The sequence below is a fragment of the Sphaeramia orbicularis genome, chromosome 13, assembly GCF_902148855.1.
Source record: "Sphaeramia orbicularis chromosome 13, fSphaOr1.1, whole genome shotgun sequence".
NCBI classification, from domain to species: Eukaryota; Metazoa; Chordata; class Actinopteri; order Kurtiformes; family Apogonidae; genus Sphaeramia; species Sphaeramia orbicularis.
Window position 1 is genome coordinate 7,797,772 of NC_043969.1, and position 21,010 is coordinate 7,818,781.

General features: G+C 38.8%; 1 protein-coding gene across 2 annotated transcripts in view; it reads left to right on the forward strand.

Annotated features, from left to right (window-relative positions):
* clcn2c (chloride channel 2c) overlaps positions 1-21,010 on the forward strand; it is a 212,325-nt gene that overhangs the window by 94,268 nt on the left and 97,047 nt on the right. The window contains exon 4 of one of the 2 annotated variants that reach the window (XM_030152536.1): positions 3,915-3,965. The exons of the other annotated variant lie outside the window; for it this stretch is intronic. Within the exon in view, the coding sequence (XP_030008396.1) occupies positions 3,915-3,965 (51 nt within the window). The remainder of the gene's footprint in view (positions 1-3,914; positions 3,966-21,010) is intronic. 2 annotated transcript variants of the gene reach the window in all.

Here is a 21,010-nt window from a genome sequence, read left to right on the forward strand (position 1 = left end):
TTGTGACTTTTGTCGTATTTCAATGATGTAAAGGTCGAAATAAATGTGACCTGACCGTTAAGACTGAAGTCACATTGCAAAATATCAGATAAGCATTGGATTTAGGACCACATATGAAAGTGGCCTGATCATATTTGAAAAAATCAGATCTGTGCTTTTCAAACTGTCTTTAACAGACTGGATACAAGTTGCATGTGGGCAAAAAAATCTGATTTGGGTCACATTTGCCTCCAGTCTGAATGTAGCTTTAGTTACTAGATTGTAGCCTATTAGTATAAGGTGAAGCCAAAAACCATGTCACAGGACTAGAAATCCACACCTTTGCTGAATCTGTGAACTGAACTGACACTTCAGCAGCATCTGCTAAACAGATTTTTAGCATATGCAGGTGCACAGATAATGTTATCAACTTGTTTCCCAAAGAAAAATGTTATTCTAAGCCCTTGGATGATTTGCACACATAGATAAAGTCTGACTTGGATAAACAGTCTCAGTGTAGTGTTGTCAAGTAAACTCTGAAAACTAATAAATAAGCAGGGATGCACATAATAAATGACAAATACTCTCGATTACTCTTAAATGGAACCTGAAGAAAACCCCGTGCCTCATAAATGACTAGTTCAACCTTGAGGAAGGCAGCACTTCCATGATGTACTGGAAGCTGTGTATCTAAAACTCTGGAAACAGCTGCTGCAGAAGAATTTCAGTGCATTAATAGATGTATTCACGGCTGTGGCTAGTGACTTTGCTGATGTTACTTTGGATATTATTAGCAAATCATTAACATTTTTATATTTGTGTAAACCTGATGGTTTAGTCAATATGTGTGGTCATTTTTGCTTCCTTACATTCAATTAACAAAAAAAGCCCCCACCTAGATTTAACTTGAGAAATATTTCAGATCCTTCCATTGGATAATTACTGCATGATTAATATGTTTCAGTTCTTTAACCCTTTAACTGATGCACTGATTAGCTTCTCATTTCTGAAACAACCATCAGAAACATAAAGACTGGACTGTGTTTCAATGGACAAAGGTTATGTGGTCTGATGAGTCCAGACTGACCCTTTTCCAGAGTGATGGGTGCATCAGGTTGAGAATAGACGTGGATGAAGTGATTACCCATCATGCCTTGTGCCTACAGTCCAAGTCTATGGGGGTCGTGTTATGATTTGGGGTCGGTTCTGTTGGTCAAGTCTCGGTCTTTTTCTTCCGTGATGACACTGACATGAAACAAAGCCTGTTATTCATCAGGTTCAAAATGGGGAAGGAGTTGTTCAGGAAGCATGAGACCTTTTTTTCACACATGGATCAGCCACCACATAGTCCAGACCTGAGCCCCATTGAGAATCTGGAGAGGACTTACTATAGTGGTCTGATTCTCATAACATCATTTCAAGAACCTGGCAAAAAATAAGTAAATAAATAAAATAAAAATTGGTGGGATAGAAATAAATATGACCTTTATTGTGATATTGCATGCAATAGTGAATGTGTTGTGTAATCAAAACAATGTCTAAGAAAATACTGTGTGCAATTTTTTTTTTTTTTTTTTTTTTTTTTTTGTGTGTCTGGGCAATGTATTTGTAGAGAGTAGAGGTTGCTTACTATAGAGGTTGTTTACTAGATAATTAATTAGAAACAACATTGAAAAAAAGAAGCATTGTGACTTTTCTGCAAGGTAAAGTTTCAGTAAGTAACTTTTTACATTTATTTGCTTATACACTATTGCCCATTTCATTGAAGTATTTTTTTTTTCACCCCTTCTCATGAAATGATTGAGACAATGTAATTTAGGTATAACTGGGACTCAGTATGTAATCACTGAACCTGGTCAAAGGTGATTACTGACTGGACTAGTTGAGGTCTTTTGAAAATGGTTCATCTCTCATCCAAGAGACTTCTTCAGTTCAGAACTGAAGAAGTCTCTTGGATGAAAGACGAAATGTTTTACACTGAGAACACTCTAGAGCAGTGATTCTCAACCGGTGGGTCGCGACCCAAAAGTGAGTCGTAAACCTGTTGTCAGTGGGTCGTGGGCCTTTGCCTGGGCAAAAAAATAATGTTAAGAAACCAACCCTGTGCTTTATTTTTCATGGCACTGAAAGCTGCCCATTCACACTCCCCAGCAGTAGGTGGCAGTAATGCGCTGTAATGTTAATTAACACCAGACATTTGACAGCATAAAAGAAGACCCAAAAGTTTCTATTCAAATCATGGCAAAACTCAGGTATGACAACAACTACATCACATATTGCTTCACATACATTGAGGACAAAAACCTCAGGGTGTTTAATGTTTGAATAAGTGACTGAACGCACTTAATTTTTAACTGAGTGCACACTTTTGGTTTTGGATAAAATGTACCCAATTTAGTGTTAAAGGGAATATTTCCACATTTATCATCACCACCTGGTGGTCAGTTTGGTTTATCATTAAACTTGTCCTCTGTGTTGGTATACAGTGATATTCTGTATTACCTGAGGTTCAAAACACACCATATTTTTACTAAATAAGTTTGAGAAGTTTAACTGTTATAAATATGGGTCGCAGCTTGTCATTGAGGGGTGGTAGTGGGTCCTGAAGCCCGTCCAGTTGAGATTCACTGCTCTACAGTTCATAGAGAACTGAATAGCACTAAACCAGTGGTTCTTAACCTTGTTGGAGGTACTGAACCCCACCAGTTTCATATGCGCATTCACCGAACCCTTCTTTATTAAAAAATAAAATATGAGTTTTTTCAAATTCAGGACACAGGTATATGTTTTACTGGTGCACAAAATGAACTGTGCATTAACATCACTGTGTTCAAAGAACAAAACCAATACAGTGCAAGAACTCACAACAAATTACATACCTTTTCACAAAGACATGACCTTTTTTAATACTACCACACTGAAATGGTTTTAATTTTTAACCTTATGTATTTCAATAATGAACTTATTGTATTTATGCTATTTATCATTTTTAACATTTTAACACACACCCATCACCTAATTTCCATCAGGCTACAATAATAATGAATATTTACTGCAAATCAGTGTGACATCTGCTGTTGTCGAGTGTGTGTCTTGACCTCCGCCGAACCCCTGAGACTGACTCACCGAACCCCTAGGGTTCGATCGAACCCAAGTTAAGAACCACTGCACTAAACGATAGCGACATGCTAATTGCAGCTTACTTTAATATATATATATATATATATATATATATATATATATATATATATACACTTTATCTTTAATCTTTACATCTCTGTATTTCCTTATAAAGATAAACAGTCCTCTACAGTTTCTCCTCCATCACATTGCTTTAACATGCAAGAAAGTGAGATCTGCTGTTACTAATTGTCTTTATTAAAGTGATGAGTGATCACTCTATAAAACTTAAATAAATCTCTTATATTGACAGCTCTTATCCTTTAATACAATATTACTATTTGTCTTCCTCTATTAGGTTTGTTTAAGTCAAATATGTGAGAGTTAAATCATTAATTAACTCCAATTATCAAACTACCACTATTTTCTCCTCTTTGTCTCACTCTTCCTCCTCTTCTTCATCTCATCACCACTGTTCCAACTCTTATCCTTCTTTGCCGCAGAGTTTTCCTTCTCCCATCACTCCTATGTTCCTCTTCCTCAGTCTTCTGCTGCTCGCTCATTTGTCGCGCTGCTGAGTTTGCACAGGGTCGACATCAATCACAAAACTAATAATGTTATGTAGAAAAATGGATAAAGAGGGAAATTCTTTTTTTCTTGGCAGAAAACAAACTTGTTTAAAATGAGGAATGGGCTGTCATAGCAAAAAATATGTATGTGTGCTGTGTATGCTATGAATTTACTTGACGAGCATATATGTAGAGGGACATTTGCTTGTGTTTAACTGTATTGTGTGTGGTCTATTTGTCCTCCAGGGTCAGGGTACCCGTATGTTCTGGAAGCCCCGGCCCAGGACTTTATCTCTGGTAAAGACACAATCAAGAAAAACCCTGTATCATTCCCTTTGTGCCCCTTAACTGCCAACTACCCCGCGGATCCTACACATATCATCCTGCTACAGCTAATGCAGCTGCTTTACTACTCCATCATTAATCTCTGATAAGTTCTCATTTTCCTACAAGCGCTTTAGATGCGTCCTTCCCCTCACACTGTGCGGCATATTAATGCTGGCATGTATTTAAAGAAAAAAAAATCACATGGTATGTTCCCCAGTGAGTGTTTGTGTGTTCCATTTTGTGTTTTTTAAGGCCGAAAAAGGGTCGAAAAAACACAAAAACACAGTGTACTGTGATGATCCTGCAGCTTGCACACATGTACACACACTCACCTTGTGGCTTCATATTAATCAACAGCCGACATGAAAAATATGTGTGTGTGTGTGCATATTATTCCCATTTTGCTGTGCGTTTCTGTGCCAAAAAGACTAACTCTCCCAGCCTGGCCTTATTACAGCTAGCCTCCAGCTCTAATGGAAAGTAATAAAGAGCTCTGAACATCTTAGTTTAGTTTTGTGTTTTGTGTGTGCATGTGTGTGTGTGAGATAGGGGAGATGAATGGACCTGATTAGGCAGTGCAAGCTGCAGACAACCATGATGATCAATGTCTCCCTTCTTCCTGCTCCTTAAGAACAGACAAATGTTCCATGGCTGCTGGCGTCACACACATGCAAACATAGTTGTGTGTGTGTGTGTGTGTGTGTGTGTGTGTGCGCAAGAGACGGAGAGAGAGAGAGAGAGAGATTGTGTATTCACTGGCAACTTTTAATACTTTTTGTTTCTCCCAAGATTGATGTTGTGTTTGCTTCATTTCTCCTCCTCCATATGTATGAACATGTACCCTCACTTCTAGAGTTCAGGGAGCACCTTAAATGTACAGCACATACATGTATATAAAGTACCTGTGTGTGGGTTTGTGTCAGTTTAAACAATTGCAAATTGCATACAGTAAAAATGCTCTGAAATTGACTACTCTGGTGTGTGTGAGCGAATAAAAGTGTAAATCAGTGCGCTTGTATGTCTGCAGAGGACTGCAGAACGGAAGTGCTGACTCGACAACAGCAGAGATGTGTGGTGTTTGAACGGGAGTTGGGGGTTTGGGGGGAGGGGGGGCATAAGCGAAATGAACAGATACAGAGGGGAAGGAAGTGGAAAACCTAATGTAGGAGGGGAGGGCCAAGACTGCAAAAAAGGAGAGTGGAAAGGAGAAGAAATTAAAGATCAAGGAGGAGCTGATGGCAAAGGTCAGGGGATTGGATGGATAAAATAAAGGAAGAAGGAATGAGAGAGGTAGATGAGAAGGAGAGGCAATGCGCAGAGTTAGCAGCAGGTCCCTTGGCTTTTGCTTCACCAGGCTTTCATCCAGAAAATGAAACGACTTACCTCTCCCCTGTGCAAACACACATAGAAACAAACACTTTAAACAACATGTGCACACACAACACTCACACTTACTTTGATGGACTGTTATTGTCATCATCATTGTTGCCATCTGCCTCTCTTGGCTCTGCGTTTGACTGTTTATCCTTTGTGTGTGTCCATTAAGTATGTTACCACTGGAGAAGTCATACCACTGTGTTGTTGATCACTCCATTTGAGGTTTGATGTCGATGCAGAGCTAATTCTGTTCACCATCATTGTCTTAATTGCCGTGGTTTGACTGCTGCTTTATTCAGAATCATTAAACAGATACAGCCCGTCAGTAGTTGACGCATTAGTCCCACTCCGAGACAATTTTAAAATCCACACGTTGGCCTGTTACACAGTTGTCGTATCATCGTAGTCTCGGCTGATGACATGTTGGGATTTTCTGTTCATTGACATCGTTAGTGTGACATGTTCTTGTTGGCATTCTTTCTGTAAACAACATATTCAACCCTTAAATCTTAGCACTAGCTGTTCTCATTGCACAATTTACTTTGAGAAGGCATAAAAAAAAGGAAATATAATGCGCCAAAGCTCATGTTGACACTTTTAAGTTTCTCGTTGCTCAGCTGTAATGTCAATGAGGCCTCTACCTCAATATACTCTGAGACAAAATAAAAGTTGAATTAGGGCTGGGTGATAAAACGATCTCTAAAAGGGACCCTAATGGCATTTATGTTAACAGTGATGATAAGGTTTGGTTTGATTTTCACAGCCCATCACACATAAGAAATAAAAGCAACACCCTTTAAGTGACACATGTGGGTAGACTTTCTCTTTGCTTTGTGAATCTCAGAAGGATGTTTAGCAAAGTAACAAGCAAATGTTTGTACCAAAGTCATGATGTGATTTTAATATTTTCACCAGAGAAGAAATTGACTTCTGTTTTAAGAGTTATTCTGCATCCTTTTAAATGCGATGGGATTTTGTGAGTAGTGTAGTTTGGCACAGACACTACTCAAACAGAATTCAAAGACTATTTTGAGCAGCTTATTAATTCATTTGTGGCACATTAGTTTTGCCAGGGAGGGCTGTTTTTTAAGACAAGCAAATGTACGTGGAATTGAGTCAACATGTCATCCAGTGCAACTCTCAAGTTTTTGTAATTGAGCTCTATGACACCAAATCAGGCTTTGGATGCACTGTTCAGAAGTGAGGTCATAGCTCTTTTGTTAATAGAATTCTACATCAGGACATATTCCCTGTGTATCCTTATATGGCAGCGGAAAATTCATTATTCATTCTCTGATTAATTGATAATGTCTTGTTTTGCAATTTTTACATGTGGCTCCTTTATTGCATTAAATGTTTGGTCAAAGGGCAAGGATCTTGGCTCTAGAATGAAGCCAATGCAGAGGTATTGGTATCACCTTTTAGATGTGTTCTACATACAATGAATGGGACTGGAATGACTCCTGAGGAAAAAGTATTGGCCTTATATATTTGGAGAGAATTTCAATATAAATCTATGGGAGCTAGATTTGCATAGAATCTCTCAAAGAGTCAATATACTTATTTTTTTTCCAGCAGTCATTCTGGTCTCATCTGTTTTATTTGGAACCTCTAATAAGTGATCTGACATCCATTCCTCCATTAATCAGACCCCAGGTCAAATAGAAACCTTGATGTCTGCTGTGTTGAGCTTTGATTGACAGGTCTGTGTGACAGCTCGCTTACCTGCCGAATAAAACTTTTGGAGATTTAGTTAATTTGATAAAAGGTATTTCTTCCCGACTGACAGCTACACTGTAGTTGTGGTTAATAGGTTCCACTAACAAGTCTGTAAAATTACTTTGTTATGCAACGTTCAATGAAGTTTATCATATACAGTGTTAGTAAGAGCATGAGCTTGGGCTCCTGTAGCACTGCTCTGTTTATCCAAATATAGGCACTTCTGGCTTCAAAAGGCCAACTTGGTGACAGCTAAATCGCAAATCATAGCTTCAAAATGGCAGTTCAGAAAACAATGGGTGACATCCTGATTCTTATAATTATACTGCACAGATTATTTGAATTCTATATGTTTGGTGCTATTCTTTCTTTAATAAGTAATGTAACTCCATATTGTTCCGCATTTTTTCATATAGCCATCCTTTTCAAATTTTATTTTATATTTTCCAGGTCATAGGATTTTCAAGACAAACCAAAAAGGAAACACTCCCATCAAGTTTAAAGCAGTCACAGTGGCGACTGCTCACAGACAATGAACAACTTTTCCCCAACTTCACTGTCTTGCTCATTATTGATTTATTTTAAACCAGGAAAGGAGGTTGCCATGACAGCAAAGTTTGGGGTCAGACTCAAGCCAGTTTCCAATACTCTTAATGAGGCAGACGGGGGATGACTTCATATAGACAGAAAGGACAAAAAACCTGTCCTGAGACCCTAATACATTAATTAAATGTGCTGCTATGACCATAGTATTGATCTTTGCATGTCTGGGTACTTATTTGAAGATGAAAAGTCACAGTGATTTGACAGTTTAAAGGTATGGGAAGGAACCCTATGTTCAACCTTAGAAGAAAAAAGTACAGGGAGGCTTCTCCTGTCAATTAACCAGGTACAGCCTTTTTGTCTTTGCTTCCATTTTAAGCAATTTCAGCAGATCATGCTTGAGTGTGAATGTTTAGTTGGGAAAAGGCTGCATTTTTTGTAGATCCAGGCAATAAAAGGAAGTTGGTGTTGACTGGTTTTAAGAAACATTGGTGACTACAGATATCAGGGGGCAAATAGGATCTACATAAATGTTAAATATGAAATTATGGTTTAATTTTTTATATTAAAGGGAACATAAATAAATGAGAAACTACCCAAATTAACCTCATATGTAAGCAAATGGGCAAACTTTATTGTGTGTGCATGTTTTAGATGCAGGGTGTAAGAACTAGAAAAGTGTAATAGTTTTAGTAGAGGTTAAGGGCACCCACACAACACACACACTAAAATATACTCTGCAGTATGTGGATGCTGCATCAGGAGAAAATCTTCTGTAGTTAGCATCAGGAAGACAAGGACATAGACAAAGCAGAAGCAGCACTCACTATTAAAAATGTGTCAGGTGGAGTTTTGTTGGATTTCATGTTGTATCATTAAACTATTTCTGTTACAATCAGCAGATGCACATGGAGCTAGACCTACTGCACACGAGTTTTTGCATTTTACATTTGTATGTTAAGAAGGAGTGGATGAGTGCATGAGTGGAAAATATCACAAAAATCTGCCAGTCTACCAGACACTCTACCGTGTTGAAACTTCATATCAAGATATGTCAAAGTCTGCTACAGTGAAGTCACATGATAGGCTGCATATAATTATTAGATTGAATAGCCATTGGTTTCTGAACTGATGTTTTGAAGCCATTTTGTTATTTGGGTGTCACCGTATAGGGTTTTTGGAGTCACAAAACCATATTTGCCCATGTAGGTGATCTATTGATAATTGCTAGCTTACTGACTTGGTAATACTGGAAATTTCATAAAGCATTGCGTAACAGTCATCTTAAAGTCTTGTAAGTATGGTCTACTAACCACAACTACAGGTGAAGAAGATTTTATTAAATATATAGAAGCTCCAAAAGTGCAATCACAGCTCAGTACTGCATCACAGAGTTCTGTCTGACATGGGATTTTATTGACAGAGAAAAAAATAAAAGATGGACAATCACTTATTAGATGTTCCAAGTACAATGAATGAATGAAGACCAGAATGACACCTGGGGGATGAAGTGTTGGTTTAGTATACTTAGACATAGGGCTGGGTAAAAAAATCAATCTTAGATCAATTTCGTTTTAATTTTGCGTAATCGATTAATAGTGGATGAGATCGATTTTTCAGAGCAGGACTGGGAGTACATGGAAACACGGCCGACTCTGTCTTGCGAACCCCTGGGAAAAATGTCTTGATGTCTTGGTCTCGCTCGCAACGGCTCTGGCGTGGAAAAGATGGAGAGGAAGGGTGGGGAAACCCCTCCCTGAAGGAACTGGCTGCCCGGAGGTTCTCCGAGGCGAGTCGCGGAAGCCGGTCATTCTTAAAGGCAAGTTGCCTGTTATTGGTGAAGTATTACCCAAATGTGATATTTTATGTATACAAGAAACAATGCAACTAAACAGGAATGTGGCATTTTGAATAATATTAGTGATGAGTTTTATGGTGCTGGTGTCCCCCCTGTTGATGCAGCTGCAGGTATCATTCTTGGTAGGCCCCATGGTGGCGTTGGTTTTTTGTGGAGAAAATCCCTGGATGTGGTCATCTCTCCCCTTTATTTTAAACTTGATTGGCTATATGGTCTGAAAATAGCCCAATCTGGGAAGGTTTTCCATTTGCTCAATGTTTATCTCCCATATCAGTCTAGTGACAACCTGGATAAATATAATGATTGTCTTGGCAAGTTATTCTGCCAGATACAGGAAATTGATTACACTTGCATATCAGTGGTTGGTGATTTCAATGCGGATATATCCTGTCAGTCCCTGTTCGGTGAAATTCTTTTAAGATTCTGTGGTGATTATGGTTTTACCCTAGCTGATCAGAAGGATCTCCCACCTGACAGTTATACATATCTTAGTCCTGCTTGGAGCGCTACGTCCTGGCTGGATCATATCATATGCACTGATGATGCATTGTCCTGTGTACGTGACATCTCGGTTTTACATGACATTACATTGTCAGATCACTTCCCAGTTTCATTTAGGCACAGAATTGATTTTGTTCTCTCTGTGTCCAGTTCTGTGTCGAATGAAATTTTCCGGAAGGTGAACTGGAATAAGGTGTCCACAAATGACCTGGAAAATTATAGGTGTAGTACAGGTTCATTTCTAGCTGGTATAGATATTGGTGATGGGTTACGGTGTAGAGACCCTCAGTGTTCAGATCTATCCCATCGGGCTGATATTAATCATTTTTATATTGATGTTGTGAATGTATTGTTATCATGTACTTGTGACCTTCGTTGGGTCAGGAGGAATTCTAGTCATAATGTCCCTGGGTGGAAAGACGAAGTTCAGTCATTTCATGACGAGGCCCGAGATGCTTATTTAATATGGAATGATGTAGGTAAACCGAGAAATGGTCCGATATTTAACTTGATGCGATCTTCTCGCTCAAGGTTCAAATATGCATTTCGTCGGTGTAAGAATAATAGAGAATCTATTGTGGCTGACAAACTAACTCTGCTATTCATCATATTTCTAACATCCTTCCAGAATTCATGATCATTCTTCATTAATAAATTGTTTGCCAATCTACCTAACCAGGTTGGCTCTTCTGTTGGAGATGAAATCCCTGATATGTGGAGGGAACATTATCAGTCCATATTTAACTGTGTCAGTGGTAGTGATTGTTCTGCTTTCGTGAGTAATCTGTCCTGTGATATCTTTGACCGGGGCATGGTAGTCTCAGCTAATGAGGTGGCTGACACACTAAAAAGACTTCCATCTGGGAAGGCCGCTGGGTGTGACCAGCTCATTGCTGAGCATCTCAAGTTCGCCATTGTTAATCTATCAGTTGTCTTAGCCATTCTTTTCTCGGCCGTTCTTGTGCATGGATATATCCCGAATTCTCTGACAAAAACTGTGATTGTCCCCATTCTTAAAGATAAAAACAAACATATTAGTGATAAAAACAGTTATCGCCCCATTAGCTTGTCTAATATTGTAACCAAGGAGTTGGAGGGTATAATTCTTCACAGGATTGAACCCTACTTATATACAACGTTCAACCAGTTTGGCTTTAAATCCAAACACGGTATTGACCTGTGTGTTTTTGCATTTAAGGAGTTGATTCGGTACTATATCAAACATGGATCTCAGATGTTCGTAGCTTAACTTGACGCCTCCAAAGCGTTCGATTGACTTGATCATTTGAAATTATTGTCAAAAATGGTCTGCGGTGGAGTTCCAATGTATATTGTCAGAGTCATAGGATATTGGTACTCTAGTCAGGTTTACTGTGCTAGTTGGGGTTCAGCACTATCTGAGGATTTCTCTGTCACAAATGGTGTCCGACAGGGTGGGAAACTCTCCTCACCCCTGTTTAATTTTTATACCAAATTGTTGAGTATTGAACTCAATAATGTTCCAGTTGGTTGTTGTTGTTCGGGAATTGTTTTTAATCATCTAATTTATGCAGATGATATAGTCTTAATTGCTCCATCTACCAAGGGCGTCCAGCAGTTGCTCAACACTTGCTCCCAGTATGGTCAGTCTCATGATATTTTATTTAACTCTGACAAGTCAAAGATTATGCTGTTTGACACAAACAGGTACAATGTAAAAACTAAACTTGAGTTGAATAACCTTCCATTAGAATATGTCAAAACCTACAAGTACCTTGGACATATTCTATCTGATAATCTTAGTGATGATAATGACACTCAAACTAAGGTTAGGAGTCTTTATGGCAGGAGTAATTTTATCTCTCGCAGGTTTTATATTTTGTTCCACTACTGTTAAGAATAAATTGTTCGTATCGTTTTGCTCGAATATTTATCTCTGTTACTTATGGGTTAATTTTAAACATTGTACTGCTCACTCAGAGTGGTGTTTAACAATGCATTCCGTATTATACATGGTTTTTATCGTAGCTGTAGTGCTAGTTGTATGTTCTGTTTTAATAATGCTCGCTCTTATTATGAGATGTTACAGAAAGCAATTTTGAATTTTATACTGCGTTTAAGTCACTCTAGAAATGTTGTGTTTTTTACAATTGTTAACTCTGACTTTTATGCAGATTCTACACTTGTTAAATACTGGCACCAGCATCTTTATACTTGTTATTGAAGATAGGGTGTGTGCATGCATGTCGTTTTTGTATTTATAACCCTTTTTATTATTATTTTTTTTTTAATGCTTATTGTACTCTATGGACTGTAACTATTTACATGTCTGATACAAAGAAATAAATGAAATAAATGAATGAAAATTATATAACTTGGATCCATTCTATCACCTATGGCTGAGTATGGAGTTAGAAGAATAGTAAAGCGACAATGTCCAACTGCTATGCTACCCCCCCAACAACAATCACAGAGTGCAACCCCCCCCAGTGAGTAGAAGCCACCAGCCATAAAACAGAATAAAGATGACGAAGAGGTTCGTTCTGAGCCACTGTAGAAATATGGGAATGTTTCTGTCTCGTTCATTATTTCAGAGCAGATTCAGCTACTTCCTGCTGAAATTTCATATTTCTGTTCTCTCTATTATCAATATTGATTCAATATTGTGAATGACTGCGGTTGTCAAATAATCAGGTTACAACTCAAAATTGTACTTTGATATCACTAAATCAATCCGAATCAATTAATACTGAATTGAATCAATATTGGATTGAATCGAATTGTGATTAATTAATTCAGAACCTTATGAATCAAAATCGAATTGATTATGGAAATTGGCCATGATACCAAGCCCTACTTAGACAGAATTCAGTATAAGTCTACTGGAGCCAGATTTGGCCCAATCCCAATTCACCCCTTGGCCCTTGCAATTGGCAAATATTCCCCTATGAAATGAGACAACCCTTTGAGACCTGTTGCATCATCAGCAGTCATCGATGCTGCTATAAACAGATGCAACAACTTTGTTTCCAAAAGAATTCCCCATGCCATCAGCAGCTGTAGCCATATCTGTTGCGGGGGCTTTGGGCATCTTTTTACGGCTATCAACCGCAAACTGCAGAAATTGGGTCTATAACACATTAAACAGTCAATCAAAGGATTAAGTTGTTTACGAAGAAAATATGTACATTTGTGTGTTTCTTTCATTGCACTGCTTCACTTTTTTGCTGTGTTTACCTCCATCTTGCCGATGATTCGAACAGAATTATGGGAGGTTTCTCATACCCCTCTTTTTGTAGTGTGGTCCTGAAAAATCTCGGTTTCAAGGGCCGAACAGCCCTCCCTCTTAGCCCTTCCCCTCTCACTCATCAAGAATCGGGACACCCCTACTCCTTCAGGTGAACACGCAAAATGGAGGGGGAGAGGGAGGGGTAAGGGGGAGGGCCAAGGGGTGAATTGGGATTGGGCCTTTGAGAAAGAGTACTTCAATGCTGGTTTCATTTTGTAGCCAAACCTCTTGGCCCATTGGTAACAATCATGAGACAAGACCTAGGGGTAAGGAACCAGGCTACTGAGTAATGCCAATGTGGATGTGTGTTGAAGTTGTAATGCCACTGTGGGGTAGCTCCAAAGAGCCCTGGCTCCCATGGATTTGCACTGAACTTCTCTAAGTTAGATAATACTTGTCTTCCAGGAATCATTCTGGCCTCACCCATTTAATACGAAACATCTAATAAGTGATATGGTGGTTCATATTGTTGACGTCTACTGTGTCGGGCTTTGATTAACAGGTCTTCATGACAGCTCACTCACCTGCTGAGTTAGACGTTTGGAGGTTCTCTATATTTAATACAGAGTTCCTGCTGGGTCTTAAAAAGTCTTGAATTTACAAATCTGCATTTAATACCTTTAAAAAAGTCTTTAAAAGGTATTAACTTTGCTATGGTAGGTCTGTTGCCATGAACTTGTTCACTGTATTGTGTTTAAATGGGTCTAGGAAATGTCCAAGCTGCAAAGAAAGTAACATTAGTCCTACTCAGTTCCAACCTGACAATTTATATTGAAATTAGGAATCAGTTATCGCTAACTTTGCACCCCCCAGTGAGAAATGATCACAGAATATTCAGCACAACACAGTCACAAATATTTACCAGTATTGCAGTGAAATAGGCAGTGAAATTGGCATTCAATTCTGTTGTAAGTAGTCTTAAAAAGTGTTAAATTTCACTTGTAGAAACCTGTAGGAACCCTGTAATAATGTATTTTTTTTTTCTTGACTATATTTGGGGTTAATATGGTCCACCAACAAGAATTTAAAATAATTTTGTTACATAATGTGTCATAAAGTTTTCAGTATTACCTAGTCAGTAAGTCGGAAATTGACATTAGTTCATTACTTACTCTTCTGGGTCCCATATTTCTACACATTTAGTCCAAATATGGTCACTTTCGGCTCCAGAGGCCAAATTGCAAATCACTGGCTTCATAAAGGCAGTTCAGAAACCGCTAATTATATGCAGTCACTGTACAATAACATGATAGTCTTTGAACAAGGATTGTAGCCTTTTTCACTGAGTAACACTTTTGACAGATGTGGCATTTGATGGCATTTAGGAAAAAAAGTCTTCAAGTGTGTGGGTTTTAATACAATACCTCACACTCTTTAGAGCCCATTGAAAGGGGATGTCAAGGTTGTTTTTGCCAGATAGGTTTGGTGATTGTTCTGGCCTGTTTGTGTGTGTGGGTATATGTGTTTATGTGTTTATGTGTGCGTATACACCATTACACCTCATTAAGCAGACATTGTACTGCAGCCATAAGACGGGTGTCACAACCGTCGTTACTCGACGAGCAAACGAAGTGATTGAGTGCGAGACGAGGCACTTTGCCTGCTCGCCCGGGACCGACACCAACGCCGTTACAGCACATTTACATAAACATCACCCCCTTTTACATCTCATTAGCATAGAGAACTCATGCACATGAAGGAAGAAGCGGAGGAGGGATAGATGGATAGATTAATGAAAGTGTGAATCGGAGAGGGAGAGCAAGAAAGTGATGATACAGTCAGAGTGTAGTGAGAAAATGGAGATGGCCATATTAAGTACCAGAAGAAACAAATAGGGTTCTTTTCTGTCTTAAGGGGCCTATTTGTCTTGTTAGATTTTGCCCTTTTCTTCTTACACCTTCCCTCCTTCCTCTGTTCTCCGTTGTGCCACCTCTTCTTTTTTCTTCATTTGTATCTGTAGCTACACTAGCACTGATTCAAGTATGCCAGATCCCTCTAAATCTTGGTCATCAGTCAAATTGAGGATGTGAGTCACTTGTCAATTGCCGTGATTAAATCAGTAGACTCATTTGTGTAGGTAAAAAGTAAATCTACATGGAGCTTTCTCATATATTTCAATTCCACTGAACAGCAAGTGGAGGGCAGGAGAGGCCAGAGTGCCAGGAAGTATCATTAGCGGTGTGAAAGCAGACACTTTTAAAGATTATAACCTTGTTCTGCCACAGTATAAACTACCATGGAAGAGGAAAATTAGATTTGTCTGTGTAAACTTAATCTCCAGGTAGCAGCTAATCCACTAAGCGCTTGGCAGCATTATGAACTACTGTATAGTTGTAATTTAACTGTGATGAATTCTTGTTATTGTCATTTGACTGTAAATATTTTTTTCTTTATGATGACCCTGTATTACCTCAATATTCTGTTAAAGAAATCAAAGCTAAATCTTCTGAAATCAATGGTCAAGTCAAGATGCAATTCCAATTACATATAAATAGTAGACAAAGCCCAAAAGAAATCCCAGATCTCTGTCCAGACAATGTTACAGCACTTTCATTAACCATTGTACACAGTTGTGTTTTGGTTTCATCAAATGGAGAAGCATAAAATCCCCCTTCTGTCCTCAAAGTGTGCAAGTCTAAACCATGGTACCAAAATGCTCAAGCGCCATGAAGATCAGATGACTATTATTTGAAGCACACAGGCTTCTCTGTGTGGAGTTTGCATGTTCTCCCTATGTCTGTGTGGGTTCTCTTTTGATTCTTTAGTATCCTCCCACTGTCCAAAGGCATGTGCTTAAACAGTTAGTTAGTCAATCTACATCAATTATGATGAACTAGCGACATGCAATAAGTTATATTTGCACATTTCTTACATATATTAGCATTCAGATACTGCACCAGCAGCTTCTTAACTTACAGTAATTCTTCACTAACTTATGTTATCATTTCAACTTATTACTTCTTCATAAGCACCAGAACATGCTACTCAAATTCTGCTAGTTAAAGCAACCTGAGCTTAAGCAAACTCCCTAGTCTCAGAACATTGATGCCAACAACCCATAACGCAATGTGCTTTGTGAAATACCATTAAACGCTGTCACCTGGGCCATATAACACATAAAGACCCAAACACATTTACTGATCTAAAATGTTTAATATCTGTTGATCCTCTAATCCTATTAATACATGTAAATAATTGGTGTAAAATGCAGTTGCAATGCTTTCCATGGTCATCAGATATGACCCATTTGGACATTCAGAGCCTCCGTAGTGAACATGGAAACGCCGTCATCTTCTACAAGATTGATTCACCAGTAAAACTCATGGAGTTTGGTAAATGACAGTGGATGGAGACACTTGTTTTTACATTCAGTTACTGATATATTTGCTAGAAAAGTCACTTTTTCTTCAGTCTTCTCTGTTTCTGATGTAATAACCCTAGGGCTGGGCGATATGGCCAACAAATAAAATCTCGATTTTTTTGGTCATCTTGGACGATTACGATTTTAATCGATTTTAATCCATCGTGCCCCTGACTTATCATATGGCACGGCACAAGAAAATGATGCGGCTAAAGTTTGTTGTTTCTTTGCGGCGTGTTTGCCATGGCTAGTGCTAGCTACGCCGCACTCCCGCAGCTGCAAGCACTCTTCCCATTCTTCATGTCTCTGCCGGAGGTGTTGAAAGAGGTTAGTTGTGCTGCTACTCTTCATTTTCACCTTACTTCTGCAAACCTTGCACACGACTGTAGTTTGCTCTGCGTCGGTCTTGTCAAATCCGAACTATTTCCATATAATCGATGTAACACGAGTCCCTTTTCTAGCTACCAACTCTTCGGCTTGTGTTGTGTCCGCCATGGCGGGGGCGTGATTGTTTTGGCGGAAAGGCGTAAGAGGCGGAACCAAACGCCAGTGCTCAAGTCATGAAAGGCAGGAGACGAATCTGTATAGTTATTTATTTAAGCTCGCCTCGATTTTGCGATTTTGCATTTTTTCAAATCGTCTATTTTTAAAAAGGCGAATTAATCGAATTAATTCGATTTATTGCCCAGCCCTAAATAACCCTCAACTTTATTCTGAGCTTTTAATGAAAATCTGCATGATCAGTGAATTAAATATAGGAAAATGCATAATTTTCACTGAAAAAGCACAAAATACAGAGGATAATATTGTAATAAATGATGATAAATCACTTAAGAAAAGTTAAATATAGAGAAAAAAATTCATTCAGGTACTGACACAAAAGTAGCACTGGGTCTTTATGGGTTAATATGCTTGTTGGCTGAGAGGTAAAGTTGAGACAATATTGTTCTTTATTTAATAACACAATCTGTGTAATTCCTCTGAAAGTAAATCTAACACTTAATCACAACTGCATATCTTCCCTGCTAATCTAACAGATGTAACTCAAGTATGTTTTGTTTGTTTTATAAAATACTAAAAGCTGGCATGATGTATAAACCTGTAGTTTTTATTATACAATAATTATGGCATCAGCATTTAAAACCTTTTACTAATCCCCTTGTTCTTTTAAACACACTCTTAATGTATTTACAGTGCATGATGCAGTATAAACTACATGCTTGTCTATCTTGCTATTTGAAAAGCAGAAGGGCTGAATGGCCAGATTTGCCTATCTATATTAATTCAGATCTAATTAAGCTGTTGGTCTTAAAACATAGCCATGCATTTCTAATTGAAACCCTCTCTCTCACGCATGAAGCTACATAATGAATGTGGAAGCACATACACACAAAATGGGGATAGGCCTCATTGGCATGACTGTGCAAAATTGAGGCATTAATGGTAGGCTCTTTTACCCTTTACACCCATATATAACTGTCACCTTGCATAACAAATGAGGGGGTGATTTGAATAATTGGGTTTAGTGTGGGAGCTGTAGCAAGAAATCTGCACAGGTAGTAATTTTCCTGTGAGGTGAGTGAATATGTACGTCTTATACACACTTGCATTTCTCATTTTCAGCATAATCTTTTGTACAAACTACAGTTTACTGCTTTAAAGTCTAATCGTCACACTGATTAGACTTTAATCAGTCTAATCTACCTCAGATGATGATATAATTGACTGATCATTTGCACATTATCTGTACAGTTGATCAATATTTCCCCTGCCAATATGTTACCTGTGTAAGAAATATCACACAGATACACAAGGATGCACTATAACTTTGGCAGATACTCAGAATAAAGAAACCAACTATGTAGGTACCAGGTCTGAACTGACCCATCTTGGCTCAATTAGCATCACCTGTGACTTGGTTCAGCACATTGCAAGTGATAGGTTTTAGAAGTTTTAGACTATATAGTTTAATAGTTATGTTTTTGTCAGTGCTTAGGAACTTTAGCTCAATAGTTACAACAAAGGGCATCATTTTCATAACGGTTTTCTTGGCATAATAAAGATGACATCAGATCCTTTAGATAAGGGAACTACTCTGGGTACAGATGGGAGAAATTCTCTGTTCATATTGTTTTGTGTTTCACCTTTTGAACTGAACTGTCGAGGTTTCAGATTCATTCAGACTGGAGCTTTGCAAGTAGATCCAAGTTTTCAGCTCATCGGGTTACCTTAACGAATAAAAGCCCTCTATCTTTCTCATGCGTAGAAACCATTTCTTATCAGAGCATCTATTGTGATTGTATGTTAAGTATTTATTGTCTTGTAAAGTGAAGTATAGTAACATTTGTGTCTGCACTGATTGTCAATTTCAGTCCAAAATGTCTCTATGTCTCTGTGTTTGCATAGAAAATGTGTTGCCCAAACCAAAATAAACACCAGCAAATGTGCAGAGACACACATTCTTAAAGCCAGGCTATTGGACTGGATGCGCCATGTATCCAAGGCAACCTAAATTAGTCTCAGCAGGTACTGTATGTGGGCATTATGTCTCTTCCTGGGGGGAATGAGAGCAAGTGGGCAAGCAAGGCTAAAGAGAACTGAGAGAGAGAGGAACAGACAGGTGAGAACACAAAGGAAGAAGTGGGAGAAGGAGGAGTGGAGGGCAGCAGATAAGGCCTGAGAGGGAGAGGAGGAGATGAGAGGCAGAGGTGGAACGTGATTAGAAGAAAGCAGCAGCAGAAGAAGAAGAAGGAGGAGGAGGAGGGACAGAGTGAGGGATGATGGGATCATGGAGGGGAGGGATGGAGGGCGGCGAGTGATGCAGAGGGTGAGTCAGAAGGCAATGAGAGTGATTGGGAACTAGCATGCTGCTTATTGCATGCCATGAAGAATAAAGTCAGCAACCAGTCTGCAGGATCTCTGTGTGTGCACTGCAGAAAAAGCTATTAGGCAATACCAGCACAGACAGAGCTAACTGAATTACATCTCTTAAAAGACAAGATTACACTTGCTGTTGCTGCTACACACACACACACACACACACACACACACTCTAGCGTGGAGTCCATGTACAGAGGTAGAAAAACAAAAATCAATCCTTCGTACACATGCGTGCACAGACGCAAACACTCATTTACATTGACTAGTGTCTAGATGACAGAAGGGGTCCAAGAACACAGACGGCCTGTGGGTGAGATGACGCACAAGCACATACAGACACACATGCTTAAACACATAAATCTAAATATACACATGCAAGAAAACTGTTTCCCAGCATTGTCACATAACTGTCTGTCGATGGATGGAAAGCAAAGGTGTGTGTGTGTGTGTGTGTGTGCATTTGTCACAAGTTTTGCCGACATGAGCATGTGTGTGCGAGACAGCTGAAAGTGTTGATTGAGAAATGTGTGTGTGTATGTATGTGTGTGTATGTTGCCATGTATGTGTGTATGTGCATTTTCTTTTCCATGCCCGCAGCATTTTTCGTTCACCCCCTGCCCTCTCTCTCACTTCTGATCTCTGTATTTTGCTCCGCAGCTGTCAATCATAACCAAGTGTCGATCTCACATGGAAATGTGTTTGTTTATGTTTCAGCAAATGTTTGTTGTTGTTGTTGTTGTTCTAGGAGATTATATTTAATAGTTTAAATTAGTGCTGGGCAGCGATTAAAATTTTTAATTGCAATTAATCGCATGGATTTCTGGGCGTCCGGCTTTTCTTGGGAAACCTGTTGTCTATCTGCCGAGCTAATCACTACACACACACAAGCAGGGGCAGAATAATATGAGTTATAATCAAACGGCGTTAATGTGAGTGTCACACTTCGACCTGAAGTGAGGGTAGGTTGCCGAACGGCTACCTGGAAAAAGTCTAATTTGGTCTTAAAACTAAAGCAAAAACAACAAGACAAAGTCCATTTGATAAAAAAAAAAAGAAAAAAAAAGTGAAGAGCTTTATTGCCCTTTAGTGCATCCAAGAAAATTAGCAAACAATAATAATAACAACAAAAAAGTAACACAGGTCTGCACAGCACCACAGCCCTTCTCTAACTGCCCTACGCAATGACAGACCCCCTCCATTTAAAGGCTAGGCCCCTCCCACTGGACCATACCATTTGTAACTGGCACTAATTTAAACATTTCATCACACTACATATGTTATTTTCCATAGTTAAATCACAAAACAGTTTATGTCTTTTAAACTCACATCAAAAGAGTCATCTTATTATTTATAGCATTTACACACTCTCTTTAATACTCAGAAAAACCTGGTATGGTGCAGTGTGACAAGCTGAGCCTATTTTCCTCGTTAAACTCAGGGACTATAAAAGGCAGCCTGATGTGCCCCTCGGGTCCTTTTCCTCTGCCCAGAACCAGGAAGCGCTATGG